Source organism: Pseudophryne corroboree, chromosome 1 (assembly GCF_028390025.1).
Source record: "Pseudophryne corroboree isolate aPseCor3 chromosome 1, aPseCor3.hap2, whole genome shotgun sequence".
NCBI lineage: Eukaryota > Metazoa > Chordata > Amphibia > Anura > Myobatrachidae > Pseudophryne > Pseudophryne corroboree.
Window position 1 is genome coordinate 795259376 of NC_086444.1, and position 24259 is coordinate 795283634.

The window sequence follows — 24259 nt, forward strand, 5'->3', positions numbered from 1 at the left end:
ACCCCCAGACAGCTACCTAAGTATGCCCCTGGCATTACTATGATACTGTACATACTGGGCGTGAGAGAATGAGAAAAGCAAAAAATAAATATCTCATAACAGGTGGCAAATTTTATGCACAAACCTACACATTTCATACTTTCTTTCCTACCCACTATAGGAAAATGACTCTCCTAATCCTATGCTGTGTTTGCTAAACACCCACGGACCTCGCGGGCACAGGAAATTATCTCTTTTGGAATCTAAGGACTTGGGCCTCCTAACTGCTGGGCCACAAGCTGCCACTTGTACTTACTGCCCACATACTACAAGACTATTACCTCAGTGACAGTACCAGAACTTAGCTGGATCTGGAACAAGCTTGCCAAGCCTCTCTTGATGTTTGCAAGGATTGTGGGTTCATTCTGGTACAGATACAGTGTTTTCACCTAAGGTAAAAATCAAACAAACATTTTGTATCCATACATGTTAACAGATAAACAATACACAGCGGAGAAAGTTTATTTCAGTGCATTGGTGACTTTAATTGAACTTAAGTACTGTAGCTCACAAAAATTGCTCATCTAATAAATCTATGTTATCTGGTAAAGTATATTGACAGAAAGATATATATTTGTGAACATTGTGTAACTATCATATGGGCTATTGCCTGTAGTAAAAATTGTAATAAAATGTTATTTTTGAACTGTATACAGTAGTTTAGGTCATCCTAGTAATAGTAAGTGTCTGAAGGGATATTGGGGGTGATTCCGAGTTGTTCGCTCGCTAGCTGCTTTTAGCAGCATTGCACACGCTAAGCCGCCGCCTACTGGGAGTGTATTATAGCATAGCAGAATTGCGAACAAAAGCTTCGCTAATTTTCTCGTAACGATTACCCCGCAGTTTCTGAGTAGCTCCAGACTTACTCAGCCATTGCGACCAGCTCAGCCCTTTTCGTTCCTGGTTTGACGTCACAAACACACCCAGCGTTCGCCCAGCCACTCCCCCGTTTATCCAGCCACTCCCGCGTTTTGGAACTCGAACACCTGCGTTTTTCCGCACACTCCCATAAAACGTCCAGTTTCCGCCCAGAAACACCCACTTCCCGTCAATCACACTACAATCAGCACAGCGATGAAAAAGCTTCGTAATGCTGTGAGTAAAAAACCTAACTTTTGTGTAAAATAACTAAGCGCATGCGCTCTGCGAACATTGCGCATGCGCAGTTAGCGGATAATCGCAGTATAGCGAAAATCGTCAACGAGCGAACAACTCGGAATCACCCCCAATGCTTCATATGCTACATGTTATGCTATATAATCCTTTGCCAGATATACAATACATTATTGTTTCTACAGTTACAGAACAATGGCACATGGACAGTTTTTCTGTAATATTTCAGACTGGCTTGTGGTTATACTACAGCTCACACCAGTACAGGCAGGTACAGGATCAGTAGTCCTGGTGCATGATGTTCAAAACAACTAGCCCCTATTCCCTTGTACTTAGAACACAATGCCAGTAACATCTGGAGATCATCTGAACAAACCTTAATCTGCATATTAAACACAGCACAAATAGTTACTTGCAGTTTATAATAATCAGAATAAACAAAATACAATTTATATGAACAAATATACAATAATGGTCTCTTATTATTCGCTGCTGCAATAACCCAGGCTAATGTAAATTAAGCAGACTATTATTACACTGTGAAAATGTGTCAGGTTTGAAAGTACCGTATATCAAGTATAAACATTTCTACTGACATGCAGTCATAATGTCAAACAGTTCCAACTTTCAGCAACTTTGTTTAAGTTGTCGACATGCTCAAGATACCAACATGCAGCATGTTGACATGTTTGTAATGCCAACGTGCAGCATGTGGACATGTTCGGAATGCCAGCATGCAGCATGTTGACATGTTCAAGTTGTCAACATCATGCAATTCTACAATATGAACATATCAGCATCAGGGTTAGGCTTAGGTATAGGCTGCGGTTAGGCTTAGGGATAGGCTGTGGTTAGGCTTAGGGTAGGCTGTGGTTAGGCTTAGGGTAGGCTACGGTTAGGCTTGAGGTAGGCTGCGGTTAGGGATAGGCTGCGGTTGGGTTTAGGAATAGGCTGCAGTTAGGGTTAGGCTTAGGCTAGAGTTAGGGTTAGGCATAGGCTGCGGTTAGGGATAGGTTTAGGGTATGCTGCGGTTAGGCTACGGTTAGGCTTAGAGTAGGCTGCGGTTAGGGTTAGGCTTAGGGATAGGCTGCGGTTAGGGTTAGATAGTATTGTCGACCAACTGCATACATAATGTCCACATGTTGAACATGTTGACGTTACATTGTGAATGTCGACTTTGAGACTATATCCACAATTGTCCCAATCAGCAGCAGTGTAAAGTGGCACAATGTCCCCCTTAACAGCTGACTAGAGTACCACCCCACCCCTCCCCCTGGCCCCTCCAAGAAGCCTGGGCCCAGGTAATTAGTATCTCCCCGCCCCTCGGGAACTACTGCTATTGTGTCTGTGCAAGTAGAATGGTATTTGGGCTGTTTTTCTCTACATGCGCCATTTTAATCTAAAACAAAAGCAGTCTTAATGAAGCATATTGCATCTATGAGATCCCAGTTGCTTTAATGAGCTGTAAGAACAGTGTGTAATTTGTATATATTCAATTTAATTTGCACATTCTTATTAAGCATTGAATAATTGATTTGTTCAAATGTTAAAATAACATCCAAACAATGAATGACGTGTCGCCAACCATGTAGTCTTTGAACTGCAGCTTTATCTACTGTCATGTTGTCAATCATGGGGCTGTTTTACACTTAAGGACTTTGTATGCTGACTTCCAGCTTTACTGTAAGAACATTTGCAGTGACTTGTGAAATAGAGCTATGTACCACTGAGCCTGTGCCAGGAATAAAGAAAACAATAGCAACACCCTGTAGGGTCACCATTTATTTCATACTGTAGAAATGCAGAATCACTTGTTTCATTCATAAGAGCCACTAGCTGAAAAGCACAGAACAATATGCAGTGAAAGCACTGCCTGAGGTCTTTATGAAGGAACACTCCCTGAATAGCTCAACAAAAAAATATACCTCTGCTATTTCTTTTTAACCACTTTTCCAAAAACCAATAAAACATTATTAGATCTTTTTTCTCATTGCAGTGGTACACAAAGTTCTGTATCGCTATGGCTGGAACTGGACTCGCAATCATTATAGCAGCCTCTGGTTCTTGTAATAGAATCGCTTGATTTGATTACTGGGTATTGTAAAATAACATTTAATAAGTCATTACAGCAGCAGCAGATCAATACCGGGGAATGTGACAGATAATTAGTGGACTTGTAGATGCAGGGAAGACCAAGGCTGAATCGCTCTTATATGCTCCTTCATAATGTGAATCAATTTTATATTTGATCGGGATCCCGGCGCTTGGGATGCCAGCAGTCATAATACCGACAGCGGCATCCCGACGCTCAGGATTTCAACATCTAATAGGTAAGTATTCTATCCCTAATCCACAAACCCCCTAACACTCCTTTTCCGCAGCCTGACCCTAACCTCCCCCTGCAGCCTTATCCTAACCCTCCCCGGTGGTGCCTAACCCTAACCACCCTTTTCTGCCACCTACACCTAACCCTCCCTCCCCGCAGCCTAACTTCAACCCTCCTCGGGGGTGTCTAACCCTAACTCCCCCTCCCCAAAGCCTAGCCTTAAAGTCCCATACACACGGGGAGATGTGTGCTGAGCGAACTAGCACAGACCGCTCAGCACACATCTCTCCACCCGCTCAGCACACAGCGCGATGTGTTCTGAGCGAGGGGGGGACGCTCATTTCACCCAGTGGTGAAATGAGTGATCTGCTAGATTGTGCCTGCAGGCCAATCTAGTACCTGTGATAGCGCACATCGCTGTCGCTATGGGACATACACACGGAGAGATCTCTAGTCAGATTGCTTAGAAATTAAGCATGGATCTCTCCGTGTGTACCCCCTGAAACTCTCCACTGCAGCCAAAACCGAACCCCCCTTTCCTCGTCTTGACTTACCTATCTGTAGCATGGCAAACCCTTGTTCGCACTGGCGTATCTATAATGGGTGCAGTGTGTGCGGTGCACACAGGCCCCTGGGTCCAGAGGGGGCCTACACTGCACACACTGCACCCATTTCTTCTATACTTACCTTTCCGGCGTCCATCGGTGACTGTGTGTGGGCCCTCTCCTTTCCCGTAGACGTCACCACCGCTGCTAGCGCACTAAACGCTAGAGACTCTGGCACAGTGCCAGAGTCTACAGCGCATGTGTAGGACTCTGAAAAAATGGCGCCGCTGCCATTTTTCGGAGTCCTGTGCATGCGCTGTAGACTCTGGCACTGTGCCAGAGTATCAGCGCTGAGAGTGTTGACAGCGGTGGTGACGGCTACAGGAGAGGAGGGGCCCACATGCAGAGTCTGCACACAGGTCCCCTCCTCTCTAGAAACGCAGCTACTTGTTCGGATCCATTTGATAATTTATTACCAGCGGCCATAACTGTCTACTCTCCCAGAATGTGTGCAAGACTCCTGAGTTTTAGGTAACTCTACATAACTCCCAAGAACAGTAGATCAAACTACCACATTCTCTGAGTTAGTGGGGACTTGATGACACAAGTGGGCACAGTGACGTGATTCACAGCGCCAGTCCTACTGCATTAGCCATCTAATCTTACCCGGCACTTGGGTATAAAGGTAGACAAGTATGATTAAAACTAACTAGCTGCTCTCATTGTAATGTGTACTATAACAGGAGGGAAAAATTATAATTTTTTTCATAATGAACTTAATCAATGATTATAAGATAGAAAGCCCACTATCTTTACATTGCTGAAGACACCTCCCCATACAGTGTACTGCTTTCAATGTAGCACCCTTTCTTTGCCAAAATATGCCAGGCACACACCATACTTATCTACTTTCTGGCATCTCCCTGGTAGAGGGTAGCCAAGTGTGAGGAATGCGATGCAGGTGTTTGGGCAGTGCAGAAGGTGTGATGGCACAGTTGCATCACCCTCCTATAAAGCCATGATTGCAAGCATTGTATAGTGGTGGTTGGGGCCACACCTATGCATTTCAGCGAAATCACGCCATCAAGCTGTCCAGACTTGGGAAGTGGGAGTCACTAAGCAGCCGCGAGGGGACTTTGGGAGACATGCCTACTTTTCCCAGTGAATTACGATAGTCTCCCAAACATTCCGGGAGAATAGTACTGCAACAACAAAAAAATTGTACTGAGTGCATTATTTCAAATGTAACTGCTTCTTAAGGTTTCAGATCACAACCTAAAATAAAAAATTAGAAATAAATACATAACATAAAAATCCATAAATGAAATATCAAAACATGTATTTAAAATCTGATAGTTGTCTCATTCATGGCCGAACTGTGTAACATTCTGACTGGTTTTGCCTGAGGCCCATGTATGCAGGACGTTTCTAGAGAAGAGGAGGCCTTTGTGCAGGCTGCGTCTGTGCCCCCTCCTCTCTAGCCGGCAGCACTGTATTTCTGGGCACTAGGGTCCCACACAGCAAGATCAGCCTGGTTTTGCAGTGTAAATGATCGGCACTTTAAAAAAAACTGAAAAACCTTAACAAATCTCTCACTTTCTGAAACTCTCACTCTATTACATTTCGCCCATAGTGTTTCAAACATAATGATATGTTGCATGGTTTTGCTTTATTTTCATACAATATATAATTTCCTAAACTGAGATTTTTAAACCTATAAAATCCTAAAACAAAGACTGATAAAGCCTAACTTTAGTTTTGTAGATCTTAAAAATCCTGGTTCTAGTAATGTTATATGCATACCTCCCAACTTTTCATTTTTCTAAAGAGGGACACATGCGCTCCCGAAAAAGGGTCATGGCCTAAGAAAAGGGGGCATGGCTTCGTGGAGGACCCGCGATCGTGAGCCACGCCCCCGTTTTCATCACTGAGGGGGCATGCCCAGCACTCTGCGAGCCGCTGGCATGCTCCCTCTCCCTCTGACTCCAGTGAATAGACGCTCTATCACTTTAATAATTTTATTGATAGGGGACCCCACAAGTCTGTTGCCCAGGGACCCCCACAAACCTTAAACCAGCTCTGATTAGACACACTTGTCTAAATAGTCTAACTATGTTTATGTGCAACATATATGTTTGTGAACCCCGGGGGGACACTTTGCTGCAGCCAGGAGAATCTTACTTCTTTATTGTTAGGTGTACATTTGCTTTGCCAACAGAAAGCACATACTTGTGAGTAGAGATTCAGAAAAGGACAGGTGACTGCCCTCCAGGATTATCACCTACATCTATCACTATTTTTTTTGTAAACACAAGGATTACTTCACTATCTTGATCTGAAAGATAATGTCAAATTTGATAACTGCTTCTTAAGATTCAAAACAATTTTCCACATAAACACCAACACAACCTAAGCCTATTTAGAGACACAATTTTGTTCACTACAGTAGACATACCAACCATTTTTTTATTGTGGCAAATCTAATTTATTAACATTTATTTAAAGGGCACTAGTACAGTATATTCCGTTGTGCTTTTCAGCTGGGGACCAAAAAGTTAAAAGTTTAAAACAAAGACTGTGTAACAACAGAGATGACATACATGAGGATAAGTGCTACATAATTGTAAATTGGTCAGCCAGATTGCAAAGGTTAATTCATCTGCTCCCACATTAGTAGGTGCAATGCTACAGAATAGAGGAACCTTGATGCAAGATGGTCCTCTTCTGGAAATACTTTCCTGCTGTATCCCACACCAGCAGAGAGGCAAGGTTTTCCCCAAGGCTAAAAGAGATATGGACATATATAATGCAAAAGAATAACACATTTTATTCCTCGATCCGGTATAAAGGCTCAACCAATCACAGTATAAATAAGAGTTATATGGGTACATTTACTAAGTAGTGATGAGTGGAGAAGTGAGCCAGTGGAGAAGTTGCCCACGGCAGCCAATCAGCACTGAAGTAACATCTATAATTTGCATACTATAAAATCATACAGAGCTGCTGATTGGTTGATGGGTAAATTTCTCCACTGGCTCACTTCTCTGCTCTTATCACTGCTTAGTAAATGTTCCCCATAGTCTACACTTACAGTCTAGTCTTCCCAGTAAGGGATTACAGTAAGTAATATTTTGGTTCACCAAGGTTAAATGTATCAGAAATGCACAATATACATTTTAAAAATATCTATAGCAAGGCAATACACTTCAACATTAGAGATTGTGTACAAAATTGAACTATATTATTGGTTATGCAGTAGTGGTCTACAGCACACGCTAGGCTGAATTGCAAGCTTCTCAAAACTCTGCAAAGACTACAGCTCACATTATACTGAATACACTATCACTTACTGCTCAATGAAATCCTACATAAAAAGTGCAAATTAGCCATTTATCTCTCTGTGTAAAACAGAGTACATGGGCCCTCATTCCGAGTTGTTCACTCGCTAGCTGCTTTTAGCAGCATTGCACACGCTAAGCCGCTGCCCTCTGGGAGTGTATCTTAGCATAGCAGAATTGCGAACGAAAGATTCGCAAAATTGCGAATAGAAATTTCTTAGCAGTTTCTGAGTAGCTCGACACTTACTCAGCCATTGCGATCAGTTCAGTCAGTTTCGTTCCTGGTTTGACGTCACAAACACACCCAGCGTTCGCCCAGACACTCCCCCGTTTCACCAGCCACTCCCGCGTTTTTCCCAGAAACAGCAGCGTTTTTTCACACACACCCATAAAACGGCCAGTTTCCGCCCAAAAACATTGCGATCAGTTCAGTCAGTTTCGTTCCTGGTTTGACGTCACAAACACACCCAGCGTTCGCCCAGACACTCCCCCGTTTCACCAGCCACTCCCGCGTTTTTCCCAGAAACAGCAGCGTTTTTTCACACACACCCATAAAACGGCCAGTTTCCGCCCAAAAACACCCACTTCCTGTCAATCACACTCCGATCACCAGAACGAAGAAAAATCCTCATAATGCCGTGAGTAAAATACCTAACTTTTGAGTAAAATAACTAAGCGCATGCACTCTGCGAACATTGCGCATGCGCAGTAAGCGACTTATCGCAATATAGAGAAAATCGGCAACGAGCGAACAACTCGGAATGAGGGCCATGCTGCGGACGGTTGATGCAGAGTAAACATTGGCTAACAAGAACAGTTGCAGTGCTGTCTGGCAGCATATGGCAGGGACGGCTTCCACTCTGATTCCAACCTCAGCAGACATTGATGAATCTCCCTAGTTTCTGCAGCATATCACTTCCCTGCAACTTGTCTGTCGGCTTCTTTCTCTCACTTAGGATCTCTCTCAGGTTGAGAATGCTGTCTCTCTGAGGGGCCTATTTATTATGACTTTTGTGCTTGTTACAGATGCTGAAATGCTAGTTTCCACATGTATTAATCAGCTCATTCAGTATTAGAAGCCCGATGGAGTTGCCTGTTATTCAATAAACTCTGAAAACTAAAAGTTTTTGGAGTTTGCCTGTGGGAACCATCAGCAGCTTCAGATAACGTTGCTGCCCAGAGCACCACTCCTTCCTATGGTAAGGAGATCCAGGGTTGCAACGAGGAATCCTTTATTGACTTTGCACTGAGTGCCCTGCAGCCGTATGCATGTGTGCCTCAGGTCATGCATGTGTAGTCAGCTGGCACCAACGTGGTAGGTAACACTGCTACTCTGGTTACTGTTCATGTGGCCTCGATGATGAATAAGCTCCTGTATCCCTTAGCCTGTTGCTTAATCTCTTGCATTAGACCTCTCAGTCTATGGCTGTTGCCTCTACCAGGATTTCTTTAGGTATATGGCTATTGCCTCGTCTCAGGATGTCAGAAGACTCTCCTGGTCTCTCAAAGGATGTTTCTCAGTCTATAGCACTATCTCTCGGTGTGTGACAGCTACCTCTACCCCCCCTCCTTGCTGAGCCATAGAGAGGTTTGCCGGGCCCAGGTACTGTGTGTGGGATGTGGCCACAAACTCCCCCCTTCCCCCCTCAAAATATATACATATAAAATCCTGTCGACATCATAACTCGACATTGTGGGGTCAATACGATAAATGTCGATCTTTTGACTACATCCCTTTTTAGACTTTTAGACTGTCAGCTATAAATTCTTGCACGATATCCAAACTGATATAGTGATGTAGATACACACTTACTGGAAATCACTTTACTTACATGCTTACAGTTACTTTATTGCTACACAGAAGATATGATTACATGGCATTACCAGGAATTACCCTTTGTGCTTTCTGCTATCCCAGTGTAACCTTACTTGTCTGTGATGACTCATGAATGGCAACACTGAACTTTGAAACGGAGAAAGCAAGAAACAATTGCAACACTTATGAGGATCTTGTGGTAACATGTATTTTGTGACGTCATTTGTAAGTAGCAGACAAAAATCATTTCAGAGATTAAAAACCCCAAACTTCAAGATGTTTATAAATGGAGAAAAAGGTGATAGCAACTGAAAAGAGTTCCCACTAAGCAAGCTGATCTTTGAGATTTTCCTTCAGTTTTGTACATACTCTAAGTCTGTGATAATACCTGATGCACCAAGTGTCCCACTGTACATTAGACTGTGGAAATGCAATGATTGATGTTACAAGATAAAAATGGGTTAAGAGTACTTAAACAGAGTTGGGTATGAGTGACCGGCGCATGGGATCCTACCGCTCACCACACCGACACCAGGATCCCGGGGAGTAGAATGCGTGGGGGGACGAGCACAATGAAGTACAACATAGTACAAGCAACTAAGTGCCTGATAGCTTAGACCATACACGTACGTACGTACGTACGTACGTACGTACGTACGTACGTACGTACATATAGGTGGCACTCGATATACCGGCTGTCGGGATCCCGGCACTCAGCATACCATTGCCGGGATTCCGACCGCCGGTATACCAACAACTATTCTCCCTTTAGGGGTGTCCACGACACCCCTGGAAGGAGAATAAATAGTGTGGTGCGCACAGCGCACCACCGTGCCCATAGCGTGGCAAGCGCAGCGAGCCCTCAAGGGGCTCTTTTGCGCTCACGCCGCTGCCGGCATTCCGGCTGTCGGGATCCCGGTGCTGGTATGCTGGGCGCCGGGAGCCTGACAGCTGGCCATTCGTAGTACACCCCATACATACATGTGCATGCTGTACTTGTGTGTGGCTAATTCTCAGGCTGAATGGATGGACCTGACAAAGCAATAAAAATAGCATAGACACACAATTACTGTATAAAGCATTAGGTTAAGTGGTCATCCAAAATGTACTGTCTGCCCTCACTGGGAGTCAGGGCCAGAGTTTCCATATGACAACCCCAGCAGCTGTTTAAGGCCTTGTGTTGCACAGGGGGCCCACCAGCCACCCAAATAATAAACTTTTTATTCTTATAAAGAAAAATAACCTGATGGCCTGGACTGCAGGGGTGGGGTACAGGTGTTTGCTTAGAGCCAGCTCTTCATCAAGGGCTACTAGCAGGCTGCAAGCCCAACAGTTTGGCTCAAAATCACAGGGTAGTTGGGGCGCAACTTCCTGCAGAGCACTCTCTGTACTCAAAGTCAATCATATGGATTACAGGAGCAGGTGCTAAGATTCTCCAAGGAGGGCCCAGCACATTCACCTCTGACCCCTGCTGCTCAGCACCATTGACAACATCTCCACTTCTAAAAAAAACCTCACATCTTAGTAAATATATACCCTGAGTGTGAATACAAAATTCTACAAATTAAAGTCCCTTCCGATCCAGGTAAGACCTAACTCTTTGCCTGGCATTCTCCCAGTGCAATCCATATTCCTCCTTTCTCTCTTAAGGACAGAGCCGGCCCTAACCAATATGATGCCCTAGGCAAGATTTTGACTGGTGCCCCCTAGCACCACCGCTGGTTCTGCCTCTGACCTTGCACCTCTTTCCCAGCACCATCACCCCTCACCCATAGCAGTCCTTGTACCCCCTATATTTTAAATAGGAACAGTTCGCACATTTGACGCACAGCCCAAAAAAGGGCATCTTCTTGCTGGGAAGGGACATGGCCACACAATAGTAACCCCAATTCCAATTACGCCACACAGTACTGCAACTTTATTCACATTTTATCTTGCGATAGTGTCCATAATTCATATTACATCCCACAGTAGTATCACTTTACCTTATAAACATTACTCCTCACAGTAGAGCCCCTTATTCACATTACATCACACTGAATTGCTCCTTATTCACATTACACCACACCTTATTGCTCTTTGTTCACATTAGATGACACAGTAGTGCCCTTTCTATATGCAACGCCACATAGTAGAGCACCTTATACACATAATGCCACACATTAGTAATGCATTTATACACAATTCCACATAGTAATGCCCCTTACACATATGAGACACATTAAAGTCCTTATAAACATAATGCACCTTACACATTATGACAACCTTTATTAATGCCCTTTTACACATAATGTCCCTTACACATATGCCGCACATTATTAATGTCCTTATACACATAATGACACACATAGTGCCCCCTACACATTTGCTGCACATTATTAGTGCCCCTATACACATAATGACACACATACAGTAGTACCCTGTTACACATATGCTGCACATTATTAATGCTCTTATACACATAATGACACACATAGTGGCCCTTTACACATATGTTGCACCTTATTAATGCATTTTTACATTACACACATAATACTCCTTACACATATTCCGAACACTACTGCACAACCAACCCACTCACATGCACACAGCACTCACACTTCCACTAACACTGTGACCTCTGCCTCTGCTTGGATACAGATGCGTCCTCACAAATCTTGCATCAATGCTAACGTCGGGCACTTTTTTTTTTTAATGAAAATACATCTTATTTGCATTGCTATGTGGCTAGGATGCATAAGCAGCTTCTACTGATTAAACTGATATGCAGCATGCCTATATACTGTGTGAGACTGTGGCTGTATCTGCATATGAAATGCTACATACAGAATATAGGCATGCCGCATATCATTTTAATCAGCAGAAGCTGCTGATGCCCCTAGGCATATCAAATGCCCTAGGCAATTGCCTAGTTTGCCTATGCCTATGGCCGACTCTGCTTAAGGATATAATTACTAAAGTGTGGGTTTACAGATGTGGAGATGTTGCCCATAGCAACCATTCAGAGTCTACTTATCATATATCTTGCATCTTTTAGAATATAATAGCTAAAATCTGATTAGTTGCTATGGGCAACATCTCCACTTCTGAAAATCCAAACTTTAGTAAATAATATACCTCTTATATTGTAGCTCAATATTTTCTGTAACTTGTAAAGTTTTCATAATAACTGTACCTATATGTGATACTTGTTTTTCCTTCAGATAGAATTGGGAATTTAATTGACTATTGACAAAGCAGTAGTTTGCAGGTCTAAGGGGGACATTTACTAAGCAGTGATCAGAGCGGAGAAGTGAGCCAGTGGAGAAGTGCCCATGGCATCCAATCAGCACTGAAGTAACATCTATAATTTGCATACTATAAAATTATACGGAGCTGCTGATTGGTTGATAGGGAAACTTCTCCACTGGCTCACTTCTCCGCTCTTATCACTGCTTAGTAAATGGTCCCCTAAGTCGGCAAGAAGTGGCTGCTTTTGTGTGTTGCTGTGGAAGCTTTATTTACTATCTTAAGGGGGTACACACGGAGAGATCCGTGCTTAAATTCTGAGCACTCTGATTAGATTTCTTAGAAGTTAAGCACAGATCTCTCCATGTGTATGCCCCCCGGCGATAGCAAGGTGCGGCCCCGCGCGTCGCTATCGCCGGTGCTAGATTGGCCGGCATGCAGGCACAATCTAGCACATTGCTCATTTCACCGCTGGGTTAATGAGCGGCACCCCCGTCACCCCCCCCCCCCCCTCGCTCAGCACACATCGCGCTGTGCTGAGCGGGGGGAGAGATGTGTGCTGAGCGGTCTGTGCTAGATCGCTCAGCACACATCTCTGCCAGTGTGTACTGGCCTTTATACTAATTTGAGATTCAGCATAGTTAATATGGATCTGACATGCCATTTTCCCGGAGCCCTACACATGCACAGAAGACTAGCACAGTGCTAGACTCTACTGCACCGTCGCTCACAGAGACTACACTGCCAGCTACAGAGGAGAGGGGGCCCAGACAGAGACTGCACATGGGTCCCCTCCTCTTTTAATATGCCCGTGAATGAGGCTTTCATGCATGTGCAAACGGAAACCTTTGCTGCCCTTTAATTTTACACCGGTTGCTGCAACAGTCATTATTAGTATTGGCAGTCCTATGCAAGGTGCAAGACCTCCATCTGTAACAGGTGAACCTTCTCTGTATGTACTACTCAGAATAGTGCAACACTCCCATGACACTCCTCCAAACAGAACAGCTCTGTGTGATTTCATTGTCACTGCCCCATTCCAAATGTATTGCCCAGGTGTACTTACAGCAGTGTATGTGGGTGACATACCATCTATGCTCATTTCTTTAGCATTAAGATAAGGCTCCCACTAATTTGAACATGTGTCTTTGTGTCATTGGTTGTATGTGACCTTTATACAGCTATCTCATTTATTAGTTTTATTGGTATGTGTTGATAAAATCAAGGTCGTTTTACTGCACTTCAACAATGAAAGGTCAGGTGTGAGAGCTAAAAAGTAATGCCTGAAACAGATTCATTTAGAACGGGTGGTATTCATGTGACCGCCGGTCAGCTGACCGACAGTCACATGACCTCCTCCACCAGACCGACGGCTCACTATCCCGATGGTCGGCATGCCGACCAACAGGGACTATTTCCACTCGTGGGTGTCCACGACACCCATAGAGTGGGAATAGAACCCGTGGCGACCGCAGGTCGCCACCGAGCCCGCAGCTTGCTGCACTCGCCCCTCCCCACCGGGATCCCGGCGTCGGTATGCTGAAGGGATCCCGGCGTCGGAAAGCTGACCGGCGGTCTCCTGACCGCCGGTCACCAGTACTACACCCATTTAGAACCATGCCTCATTATACTAGAATACTACAGTAGGTCTAATTAATATTTAAGTTAAATTTTCCTGCATTTGTTTTGTATGGAATAACATCATCAAGCATTGATACCATAAATCTATATTTAAATAGTCCAGCTAATGTGTTTACAATAAAGAGCTTGGGGCATTGGCGTTTCTATAATGGGTGCAATGTGTGCAATGCACACGGGCCCCTGGGTCCAGGGAGGTACCACACCACGCACACTGCACCTATATTTTAATACTCACCTTTCCGGAGTCCTGCATCGGGCGCTGCTCTCGCAGCCAAAAGCACAGTCAAAATGGCCGCTGTGCATGCGTAGTAGCCAAATTGGTCTCTGGAGCATGGTGGTCGCCATGTTTCCGGAGACCTGCGCATGCACAGTAAACTCCGTTACATTGCCAGAGACTACTGTGCCGTGCAGAGGAGGGGGCCCATCAGGAGGTGCACACGGGCCCACTCCTCAGTTAAAGTGCCCCTGGCTAGGGGTCTTTGTATCAAGAGTGCAGCAGTTTTTATCGGTCAGCATTGAGGTGAGTTTTTCCGGATCTCACTTTCTTATCTCGGCTGTACATTACAGAGATTTTGTGAGAACACACTGTACTGTACCTGCGAATTACAAGCTGCACAAACATAAATGCATCAATGTCATTTTCCAAACAACTTCAGAGAAGTATGGAAGTTGCGGCAGAATGATTCATTTAATGTAATATCACCATAAGAGAAGACAACAGTGGTCTAACAATCCTTATTTTCTTACCTTTCCATGGTTCCATTGTATAAGGATTGGTCTCTGAAGAATAGACAGGGTAGTCTCCCCTAGGATCTTTGCAGCACTGGTTTCAGAGAAAATATTTTGACCATTTGGGCGTTTATATATATTATCCACCTGAATATTTTTCATCTGAAACAAAAGATAACTTTGTTAGTAAAGACACATCAAGTATTTTCCAACACAGGTTACTGAAGTGTGCTGGCAGTGCTGTACGTAATTCATTTCAATACTTGTATTAATTGGCATTTGGTGTAAGGCAACACCTTTTAATTACATGCAGCTGGAGAAACAGCTATTGTAAAGAGGCCTACAAATGGTGTGATTCTGCCTAAAGGACGATTTTTACTTTGCGATTTCCCTTAAACTCCCGGAGCCCAGAACCATCGATATTTACTATGCACACAGTGCAATTTTGACTATGTACAATTTTGAATAGACTAGAAACTAGATTGTACACTTTGTAGTCAAAATTGACCTGCCTGCACAGTCTATTTTTTCTTGCGATACCGACCACGTGGAAGCGTGAATCGGCTTCACAAGTTGTATGTACACTGTGCGATATGTACTATGGACCCTATTCAGTAAGGATTGCAAATTCTGCTTTTTTGCTCGCATGTTGGTGGCCGCCCATAGCAGGGCAAGGCCGCCCAGCATGCTAACCATCTCTGCGTCCAAATAAAAAATTGCAGTCACACTACAATATCGGCATGATTGAAGAAAGAGCAGGAGGGCTGCCGCCATCTTTTGATTGGAGCAGCTGCGTGTGATGTCAGGCAGCCACGCCACACCCCCCGTTTGCCACACCACTCCTCCGTTTCCCTGACGCCGCCCCCGCAAAGCTCCGTCTCCGTGATCCAATCTGAATAGGGTCCATTGTTTTCTACCGATATGAACTATATAGTCCATATCAGTAGTTCATATCGCACTGTGCGTATGCGGCTTAAGAATGATTGGAACATATTTTGTAAACAGTTGCCACCATAAACTTAACAGAGATATAATAGACAGTCCCTTAGTAACATCCATGGTCCTGAAAAAAATAAGAATTTACTTACCGATAATTCTATTTCTCATAGTCCGTAGTGGATGCTGGGGACTCCGAAAGGACCATGGGGAATAGCGGCTCCGCAGGAGACTGGGCACAAAAGTAAAAAGCTTTAGGACTACCTGGTGTGCACTGGCTCCTCCCCCTATGACCCTCCTCCAAGCCTCAGTTAGGATACTGTGCCCGGACGAGCGTACACAATAAGGAAGGATTTTGAATCCCGGGTAAGACTCATACCAGCCACACCAATCACACCGTACAACTTGTGATCTGAACCCAGTTAACAGCATGATAACAGAAGGAGCCTCTGAAAAGATGGCTCACAACAACAATAACCCGATTTTTGTAACAATAACTATGTACAAGTAATGCAGACAATCCGCACTTGGGATGGGCGCCCAGCATCCACTACGGACTATGAGAAATAGAATTATCGGTAAGTAAATTCTTATTTTCTCTAACGTCCTAGTGGATGCTGGGGACTCCGAAAGGACCATGGGGATTATACCAAAGCTCCCAAACGGGCGGGAGAGTGCGGATGACTCTGCAGCACCGAATGAGAGAACTCCAGGTCCTCCTCAGCCAGGGTATCAAATTTGTAGAATTTAGCAAACGTGTTTGCCCCTGACCAAGTAGCTGCTCGGCAAAGTTGTAACGCCGAGACCCCTCGGGCAGCCGCCCAAGATGAGCCCACTTTCCGTGTGGAATGGGCTTTTACAGATTTTGGCTGTGGCAGGCCTGCCACAGAATGTGCAAGCTGAATTGTACTACAAATCCAACGAGCAATCGTCTGCTTAGAAGCAGGAGCACCCAGCTTGTTGGGTGCATACAGGATAAACAGCGAGTCAGATTTTCTGACTCCAGCCGTCCTGGAAACATATATTTTCAGGGCCCTGACTACGTCCAGCAACTTGGAATCCTCCAAGTCCCTAGTAGCCGCAGGCACCACAATAGGCTGGTTTAAGTGAAATGCTGAAACCACCTTAGGGAGAAATTGAGGACGAGTCCTCAATTCTGCCCTGTCCGTATGAAAAATTAGGTAAGGGCTTTTATAGGATAAAGCCGCCAACTCTGATACACTCCTGGCTGAAGCCAGGGCTAACAGCATTACCACTTTCCATGTGAGATATTTTAAGTCCACAGTGGTGAGTGGTTCAAACCAATGAGATTTTAGGAATCCCAAAACTACATTGAGATCCCAAGGTGCCACTGGAGGCACAAAAGGAGGCTGTATATGCAGTACTCCCTTGACAAACGTCTGAACTTCAGGAACAGAAGCTAGTTCTTTTTGGAAGAATATTGACAGGGCCGAAATTTGAACCTTAATGGACCCTAATTTGAGGCCCATAGACAGTCCTGTTTGCAGGAAATGCAGGAATCGGCCCAGTTGAAATTCCTCTGTAGGGGCCTTCCTGGCCTCGCACCACGCAACATATTTACGCCAAATACGGTGATAATGTTGTACGGTTACATCCTTCCTGGCTTTGATCAGGGTAGGGATGACTTAATCCGGAATGCCTTATTCCTTCAGGATCCGGCGTTCAACCGTCATGCCGTCAAACGCAGCCGCGGTAAGTCTTGGAACAGACATGGTCCCTGCTGGAGCAGGTCCTTTCTTAGAGGTAGAGGCCACGGGTCTTCCGTGAGCATCTCTTGAATTTCCGGGTACCAAGTCCTTCTTGGCCAATCCGGAGCCACGAGTATAGTCTTTACTCCTCTCCTTCTTATGATTCTCAGTACTTTTGGTATGAGAGGAAGAGGAGGGAACACATACACTGACTGGTACACCCACGGTGTTACCAGAGCGTCCACAGCTATTGCCTGAGGGTCCCTTGACCTGGCGCAATATCTGTCCAGTTTTTTGTTGAGGCGGGACGCCATCATGTCCACCTTTGGTTTTTCCCAACGGTTCACAATCATGTGGACGACTTCTGGGTGAAGTCCCCACTCCCCCGGGTGAAGATCGTGTCTGCTGAGGAAGTCTGCTTCCCAGTTGTCCACTCCCGGAATGAACACTGCTGACAGTGCTATCACATGATTTTCCGCCCAGCGAAGAATCCTTGCCACTTCCGTCATTGCCCTCCTGCTTCTTGTGCCGCCCTGTCTGTTTACGTGGGCGACTGCCGTGATGTTGTCCGACTGGATCAACACCGGCTGACACTGAAGCAGAGGCCTTGCATGACTTAGGGCATTGTAAATGGCCCTTAGTTCCAGGATATTTATGTGAAGTGATATTTCCATGCTTGACCACAAGCCCTGGAAATTTCTTCCCTGTGTGACTGCTCCCCAGCCTCTCAGGCTGGCATCCGTGGTCACCAGGACCCAATCCTGAATGCCGAATCTGCGGCCCTCTAGGAGATGAGCACTCTGTAACCACCACAGGAGAGACACCCTTGTCCTTGGAGACAGGGTTATCCGCTGATGCATTTGAAGATGCGATCTGGACCATTTGTCCAGCAGATCCCACTGAAAAGTTCTTGCGTGGAATCTGCCGAATGGAATCGCTTCGTAAGAAGCCACCATCTTTCCCAGGACCCTTGTGCATTGATGCACTGACACTTTTCCTGGTCTTAGGAGGTTCCTGACTAGGTCGGATAACTCCCTGGCTTTTTCTTCCGGGAGAAACACCTTTTTCTGTACTGTGTCCAGAATCATCCCTAGGAACAGCAGACGTGTCGTCGGAATCAGCTGCGATTTTGGAATATTTAGAATCCATCCGTGCTGTCGTAGTACTACTTGAGATAGTGCTACTCCGACCTCTAACTGTTCTCTGGACCTTGCCCTTATCAGGAGATCGTCCAAGTAAGGGATAATTAAGACGCCTTTTCTTCGAAGAAGAATCATCATTTCGGCCATTACCTTGGTAAAGACCCGGGGTGCCGTGGACAATCCAAACGGCAGCGTCTGAAACTGATAGTGACAGTTCTGTACCACAAACCTGAGGTACCCTTGGTGAGAAGGGCAAATTGGGACATGGACTTCTTCCAGGTTCGCTATCACTGCTCTGAGTGACTCCATCTTGAACTTGAACCTTTTTATGTAAGTGTTCAAGGATTTCAGATTTAAAATGGGTCTCACCGAGCCGTCCGGCTTCGGTACCACAAACAGCGTGGAATAATACCCCTTTTCCTGTTGTAGGAGGGGTACCTTGATTATCACCTGCTGGGAATACAGCTTGTGAATGGCTTCCAATACCGCCTCCCTGTCGGGGGGAGACGTTGGTAAAGCAGACTTCAGGAACCGGCGAGGGGGAGACGTCTCGAATTCCAATTTGTACCCCTGAGATACTACCTGCAGGATCCAGGGGTCCACTTGCGAGTGAGCCCACTGCGCTCTGAAATTTTTGAGACGGGCCCCCACCGTGTCTGAGTCCGCTTGTAAGGCCCCAGCGTCATGCTGAGGACTTGGCAGAAGCGGGGGAGGGCTTCTGTTCGTGGGAAGAGGCTGTCTGCTGCAGTCTTTTTCCCCTTCCTCTGCCCCGGGGCAGATATGAGTGGCCTTTTGCCCGCTTGCCCTTATGGGGACGAAAGGACTGAGCCTGAAAAGACGGTGTCTTTTTCTGCTGAGAGGTGACCTGGGGTAAAAAGGTGGATTTCCCAGCCGTTGCCGTGGCCACCAGGTCCGATAGACCGAGCCCAAATAAGTCCTCCCCTTTATACGGCAATACTTCCATATGCCGTTTGGAATCCGCATCCCCTGACCACTGTCGCGTCCATAATCCTCTTCTGGCAGAAATGGACATCGCACTTACTCTTGATGCCAGAGTACAAATATCCCTCTGTGCATCTCGCATATATAGAAATGCATCCTTTAAATGCTCTATAGTCAATAATATATTGTCCCTGTCCAGGGTATCAATATTTTCAGTCAGGGAATCCGACCAAGCCACCCCAGCACTGCACATCCAGGCTGAGGCGATTGCTGGTCGCAGTATAATACCAGTATGTGTGTATATACTTTTTAGGATATTTTCCAGCTTCCTATCAGCTGGTTCCTTGAGGGCGGCCGTATCAGGAGACGGTAACGCCACTTGTTTTGATAAGGGTGTGAGCGCCTTATCTACCCTAGGGGGTGTTTCCCAACGTGCCCTAACCTCTGGCGGGAAAGGGTATAATGCCAATAATTTTTTAGAAATTAGCAGTTTTTTATCGGGGGAAACCCACGCTTCATCACACACCTCATTTAATTCATCTGATTCAGGAAAAACTACGGGTAGTTTTTTCACACCCCACATAATACCCTTTTTTGTGGTACTTGTAGTATCAGAAATGTTCAAAACCTCCTTCATTGCCGTGATCATGTAACGTGTGGCCCTACTGGAAAATACGTTTGTTTCCTCACCGTCGACACTGGAGTCAGTGTCCGTGTCTGTATCGACCTGAGGTAACGGGCGCTTTAGAGCCCCTGACGGTGTTTGAGACGCCTGTACAGGTATTAACTGATTTGCCGGCTGTCTCATGTCGTCAACAGTCTTTTGTAAAGTGCTGACACTATCACGTAATTCTTTCCATAAGACCATCCAGTCAGGTGTCGACTCCCTAGGGGGTGACATCACTAACACAGGCAATTGCTCCGCCTCCACACCATTTTCCTCCTCATACATGTCGACACAACGTACCGACACACAGCACACACACACACAGGGAATGCTCTGATAGAGGACAGGACCCCACTAGCCCTTTGGGGAGACAGAGGGAGAGTTTGCCAGCACACACCAGAGCGCTATATATATATATAGGGATAACCTTATATAAGTGTTTTTCCCTAATATAGCTGCTGTATATATTTATATGCCAATTTAGTGTCCCCCCTCTCTTGTTTTACCCTGTTTCTGTAGTGCAGGACTGCAGGGGAGAGTCAGGGAGCCTTCCTCCAACGGAGCTGTGAGGAAAAAATGGCGCCAGTGTGCTGAGGAGATAGGCCCCGCCCCCTTTTCGGCGGCCTTTCTCCCGCTTTTTTATGGAAAAATTGGCAGGGGTTAAATGCATCCATATAGCCCAGGAGCTATATGTGATGTATTTTTTGCCAAAAAAGGTGTTTTTATTGCGTCTCAGGGCGCCCCCCCCCAGCGCCCTGCACCCTCATTGACCGGAGTGTGAAGTGTGCTGAGAGCAATGGCGCACAGCTGCGGTGCTGTGCGCTACCTTATTGAAGATAGGACGTCTTCTGCCGCCGATTTTCCGGACCTCTTCAGTCTTCTGGCTCTGTAAGGGGGCCGGCGGCGCGGCTCTGGGACCCATCCATGGCTGGGCCTGTGATCGTCCCTCTGGAGCTAATGTCCAGTAGCCTAAGAAGCCCAATCCACTCTGCACGCAGGTGAGTTCGCTTCTTCTCCCCTTAGTCCCTCGGTGCAGTGAGCCTGTTGCCAGCAGGTCTCACTGAAAATAAAAAACCTACTTTAAACTTTTACACTAAGCAGCTCAGGAGAGCCCCTTAGCCTGCACCCGTCTCGTTCGGGCACAAAAATCTAACTGAGGCTTGGAGGAGGGTCATAGGGGGAGGAGCCAGTGCACACCAGGTAGTCCTAAAGCTTTTTACTTTTGTGCCCAGTCTCCTGCGGAGCCGCTATTCCCCATGGTCCTTTCGGAGTCCCCAGCATCCACTAGGACGTTAGAGAAAATAGTATTGTTGATTTTGACATAACAAAATTCTTATGTTATTAAGGCAAAAAAAATTATTCAAAAATACTAACGACCCGCGGTGCCGTGCATCGGTCGTCGAGAAAGTGAACGACGTCACTCAGGAAGGAAGAAAACGAGCGACGTCATTCATTTTATCGGCAAGTGTGTATGCACCTTTAAGTCTGATGAAATGGATGAAGGGGAACAAGAATAGTTTGTTTTTTATAGGTCCTATGGTCTAGCAAGAAACAACTAGTCACTTAGAAGATTGTTGTTTCTGTCTAACAAAAGCTGAGGGATTTTCAAAGGCTAACATTGAATATGAGACTCTTTTCCCAGTATTATCCTTGCTTTAAGCCATTCAGTTAATTTGCATTGGTAAAATATTTTTAAAACAAAGAACATAGGACTATAACATAAAAACGTGATGTGTTACAAACTTTTTATTGCCAAATTCATGTTTAGAGTGTATGATTTAGTCAAAATCCCACTATTTCAGTCATGTTGTTAAAAAAAGTTTAATTAGTGTAATTATTAAACTGGCACCAAAATGAGGCTCTTGGTCTAGCTGACAATTGTCATTAGTTAACAAGAGATAATTCTCAGATTTTCCGATTGAAAAGTTCGTACAAGGAAATGTCCCTATGTTTCAGTATTAACCAATGGCATAGTACAATTCCTCTTGTTCTGCAAATACTAGATGTTAAATATTTGTGCTGCGTGAATTTATAGATGCAACCGAATACCATTCGTTTCAGTCCAGGTGTGGAAATGTAAGAGAGCAAGTCCTTTTACATAGGGGGAATTCAATTAGCCATGGTAAATTACCACAGCTAATTGATCCCAGGGGGTAATTCAATTGATGTCTATAGCTGGCATTATAGGGGACTTTTTTTCACCTACCCGGAGGCAAGAGAAACCAAATCCGCAATAAGTGACGTTTTTCCTGGCCGTGATTGCGAAAACACATGGATCCGGGAACTTCCACAAAAAAAGAGGGCATCAATTGAATTTCATAATTTTTTTTACTGCGGCTAAGTGTTTACCTACCTATGGATCAAGCAAATACAGTAGGGTAGTAATGTGCTTTAGGAAAAGACTCATTGTGGTCTCATATTAAGGGGTGAACATACAAGATCCACAGCGATAGATACATCATGTTACACATACCCCAATTCTGATGAGTTGGTCATCTTTGCTCTTAGGATTTCTCCATATTAAATTGACCTCTACTTCTGATGAAATCTTGTAGCCCACACTGTCCGGGAGAGATCCACTGGGTCTATCAATGAATACTTCTGTTGTGTATAAATATTTATATACCTTATCATTGTTAAGCCTTGGACCTGCTGTCTGAACTGTATGGATCAGAGAAAAAAATAAAAATAAATAACCACATAAATATAATAGTCCAAAAAATAAATAAAAAAAAAGAACATGGAAAATTGTAATGTGCCTTTCCTGTAAACAAGAATGTATGTTTTTTTGCACATAAAGTATAAAATAGTCCTGATTCAGAGCTGCATGCAATCCACACACAATGCCGCTGTTCACATGGTGATTTGGGCCTGATTTCAAATTTGAAAGTAAAGCAAAAAAGCATGTGTCTGGAACAAACATTTTGTATTTTTATGTTTGCAGGGTAAATACTGGCTGCTTTTGCAAGAGGCCCACAAATGTTAGATAGCTTTATTTTTACACTGCAATTTAGATTTCAGTTCGAACACACCCCACCCAAATCTAACTCTCTCTGCACATGCTACATCTGCCCCGGGATACGGTCGTCAGGTCGACCCAACTCAGGTTGACACTCATTAGGTCGACCACTAAAGGTCGACATTGCCATTAGGTCAACATGACCGTTAGGTCGACAGGTACTAGGTCGACAGGTCAAAAGGTCGACATGAGTTTTTCTAAATTTTTATACATTTTTGGATTTTTTTCATACTTAACGATCCACGTGGACTACGATTGGAACTGTAACCTTGCTTGATGAGAGGGGACACGGTGCACTTATTGGGGTCCCTCATCACTTTACGAAGAAAACGACACCAAAAACAGTAAAAAAAACAAACTCATGTCGACCTTGTCACCTGCCGACCTAGTACATGTCGACCTAACGCCCACGTCGACCTAATGCATGTCGACCTAATCGCAGTGTCGACATTCAGTGGTCGACCTAATGAGTGTCGAGCTTAGTTGGGTCGACTTAACGACCCATACCCTCTGCCCCACCTGCAGTGCAACCAGTGGCGTAACTTCATCCAAGTTGCCTAGAGGCAAGACAGATGTTAGCGTCCTCACCCATGCAGACTCTTCGACTTCATAAATCAGTGCGATTGCTCCCCTTTCCCTGTAACACTTCTCACTTTCCCTATACAGCAAGCCAATATCTAGCAGTGCAACAGCACATGATGCAGAGAGAGAAAGGAGACTGCTGTGTGCTAGGGGATGTAGTTATGTGACCGGCGGTTAGGAAACCGCCAGTCACAATACCCCCCTCAGGGGCATTTTAAGAGAGGAGGGGACCCGTGTGCAGCCTTCGCCACGGGCCCCCTCCTCTTCGGCAGCAGTAGACTCTGGTATAATGCCAGAGTATACTGAACATGCGCAGGTCTCCGGGAACATGGCTCCCGCGCCTTGTTCCCGGGGACACCTTCAGTGCGCATGCACAAATCACTTGGAAATAGCAGGACACCGGAGGGGTAAGTATAATACATGGGTGTAGTGTGTGCGGTGTGGGGCCCCCTGGATCTAGGTGCATGTGTGCGCCGCACACACTGCA

At 45.2% G+C, this 24259-nt stretch overlaps 1 protein-coding gene across 1 annotated transcript in view; it reads right to left on the minus strand.

The window, feature by feature from the left end:
• Positions 1–24259, minus strand: part of MTTP (microsomal triglyceride transfer protein) — a 142274-nt gene that overhangs the window by 77886 nt on the left and 40129 nt on the right. The window contains exons 2-4 of the mRNA XM_063918627.1: positions 22645–22832; positions 14794–14937; positions 321–428 (exon numbers count right to left, since the gene is read on the minus strand). Coding sequence (XP_063774697.1) covers positions 321–428; positions 14794–14937; positions 22645–22832 — 440 coding nt within the window. The remainder of the gene's footprint in view (positions 1–320; positions 429–14793; positions 14938–22644; positions 22833–24259) is intronic.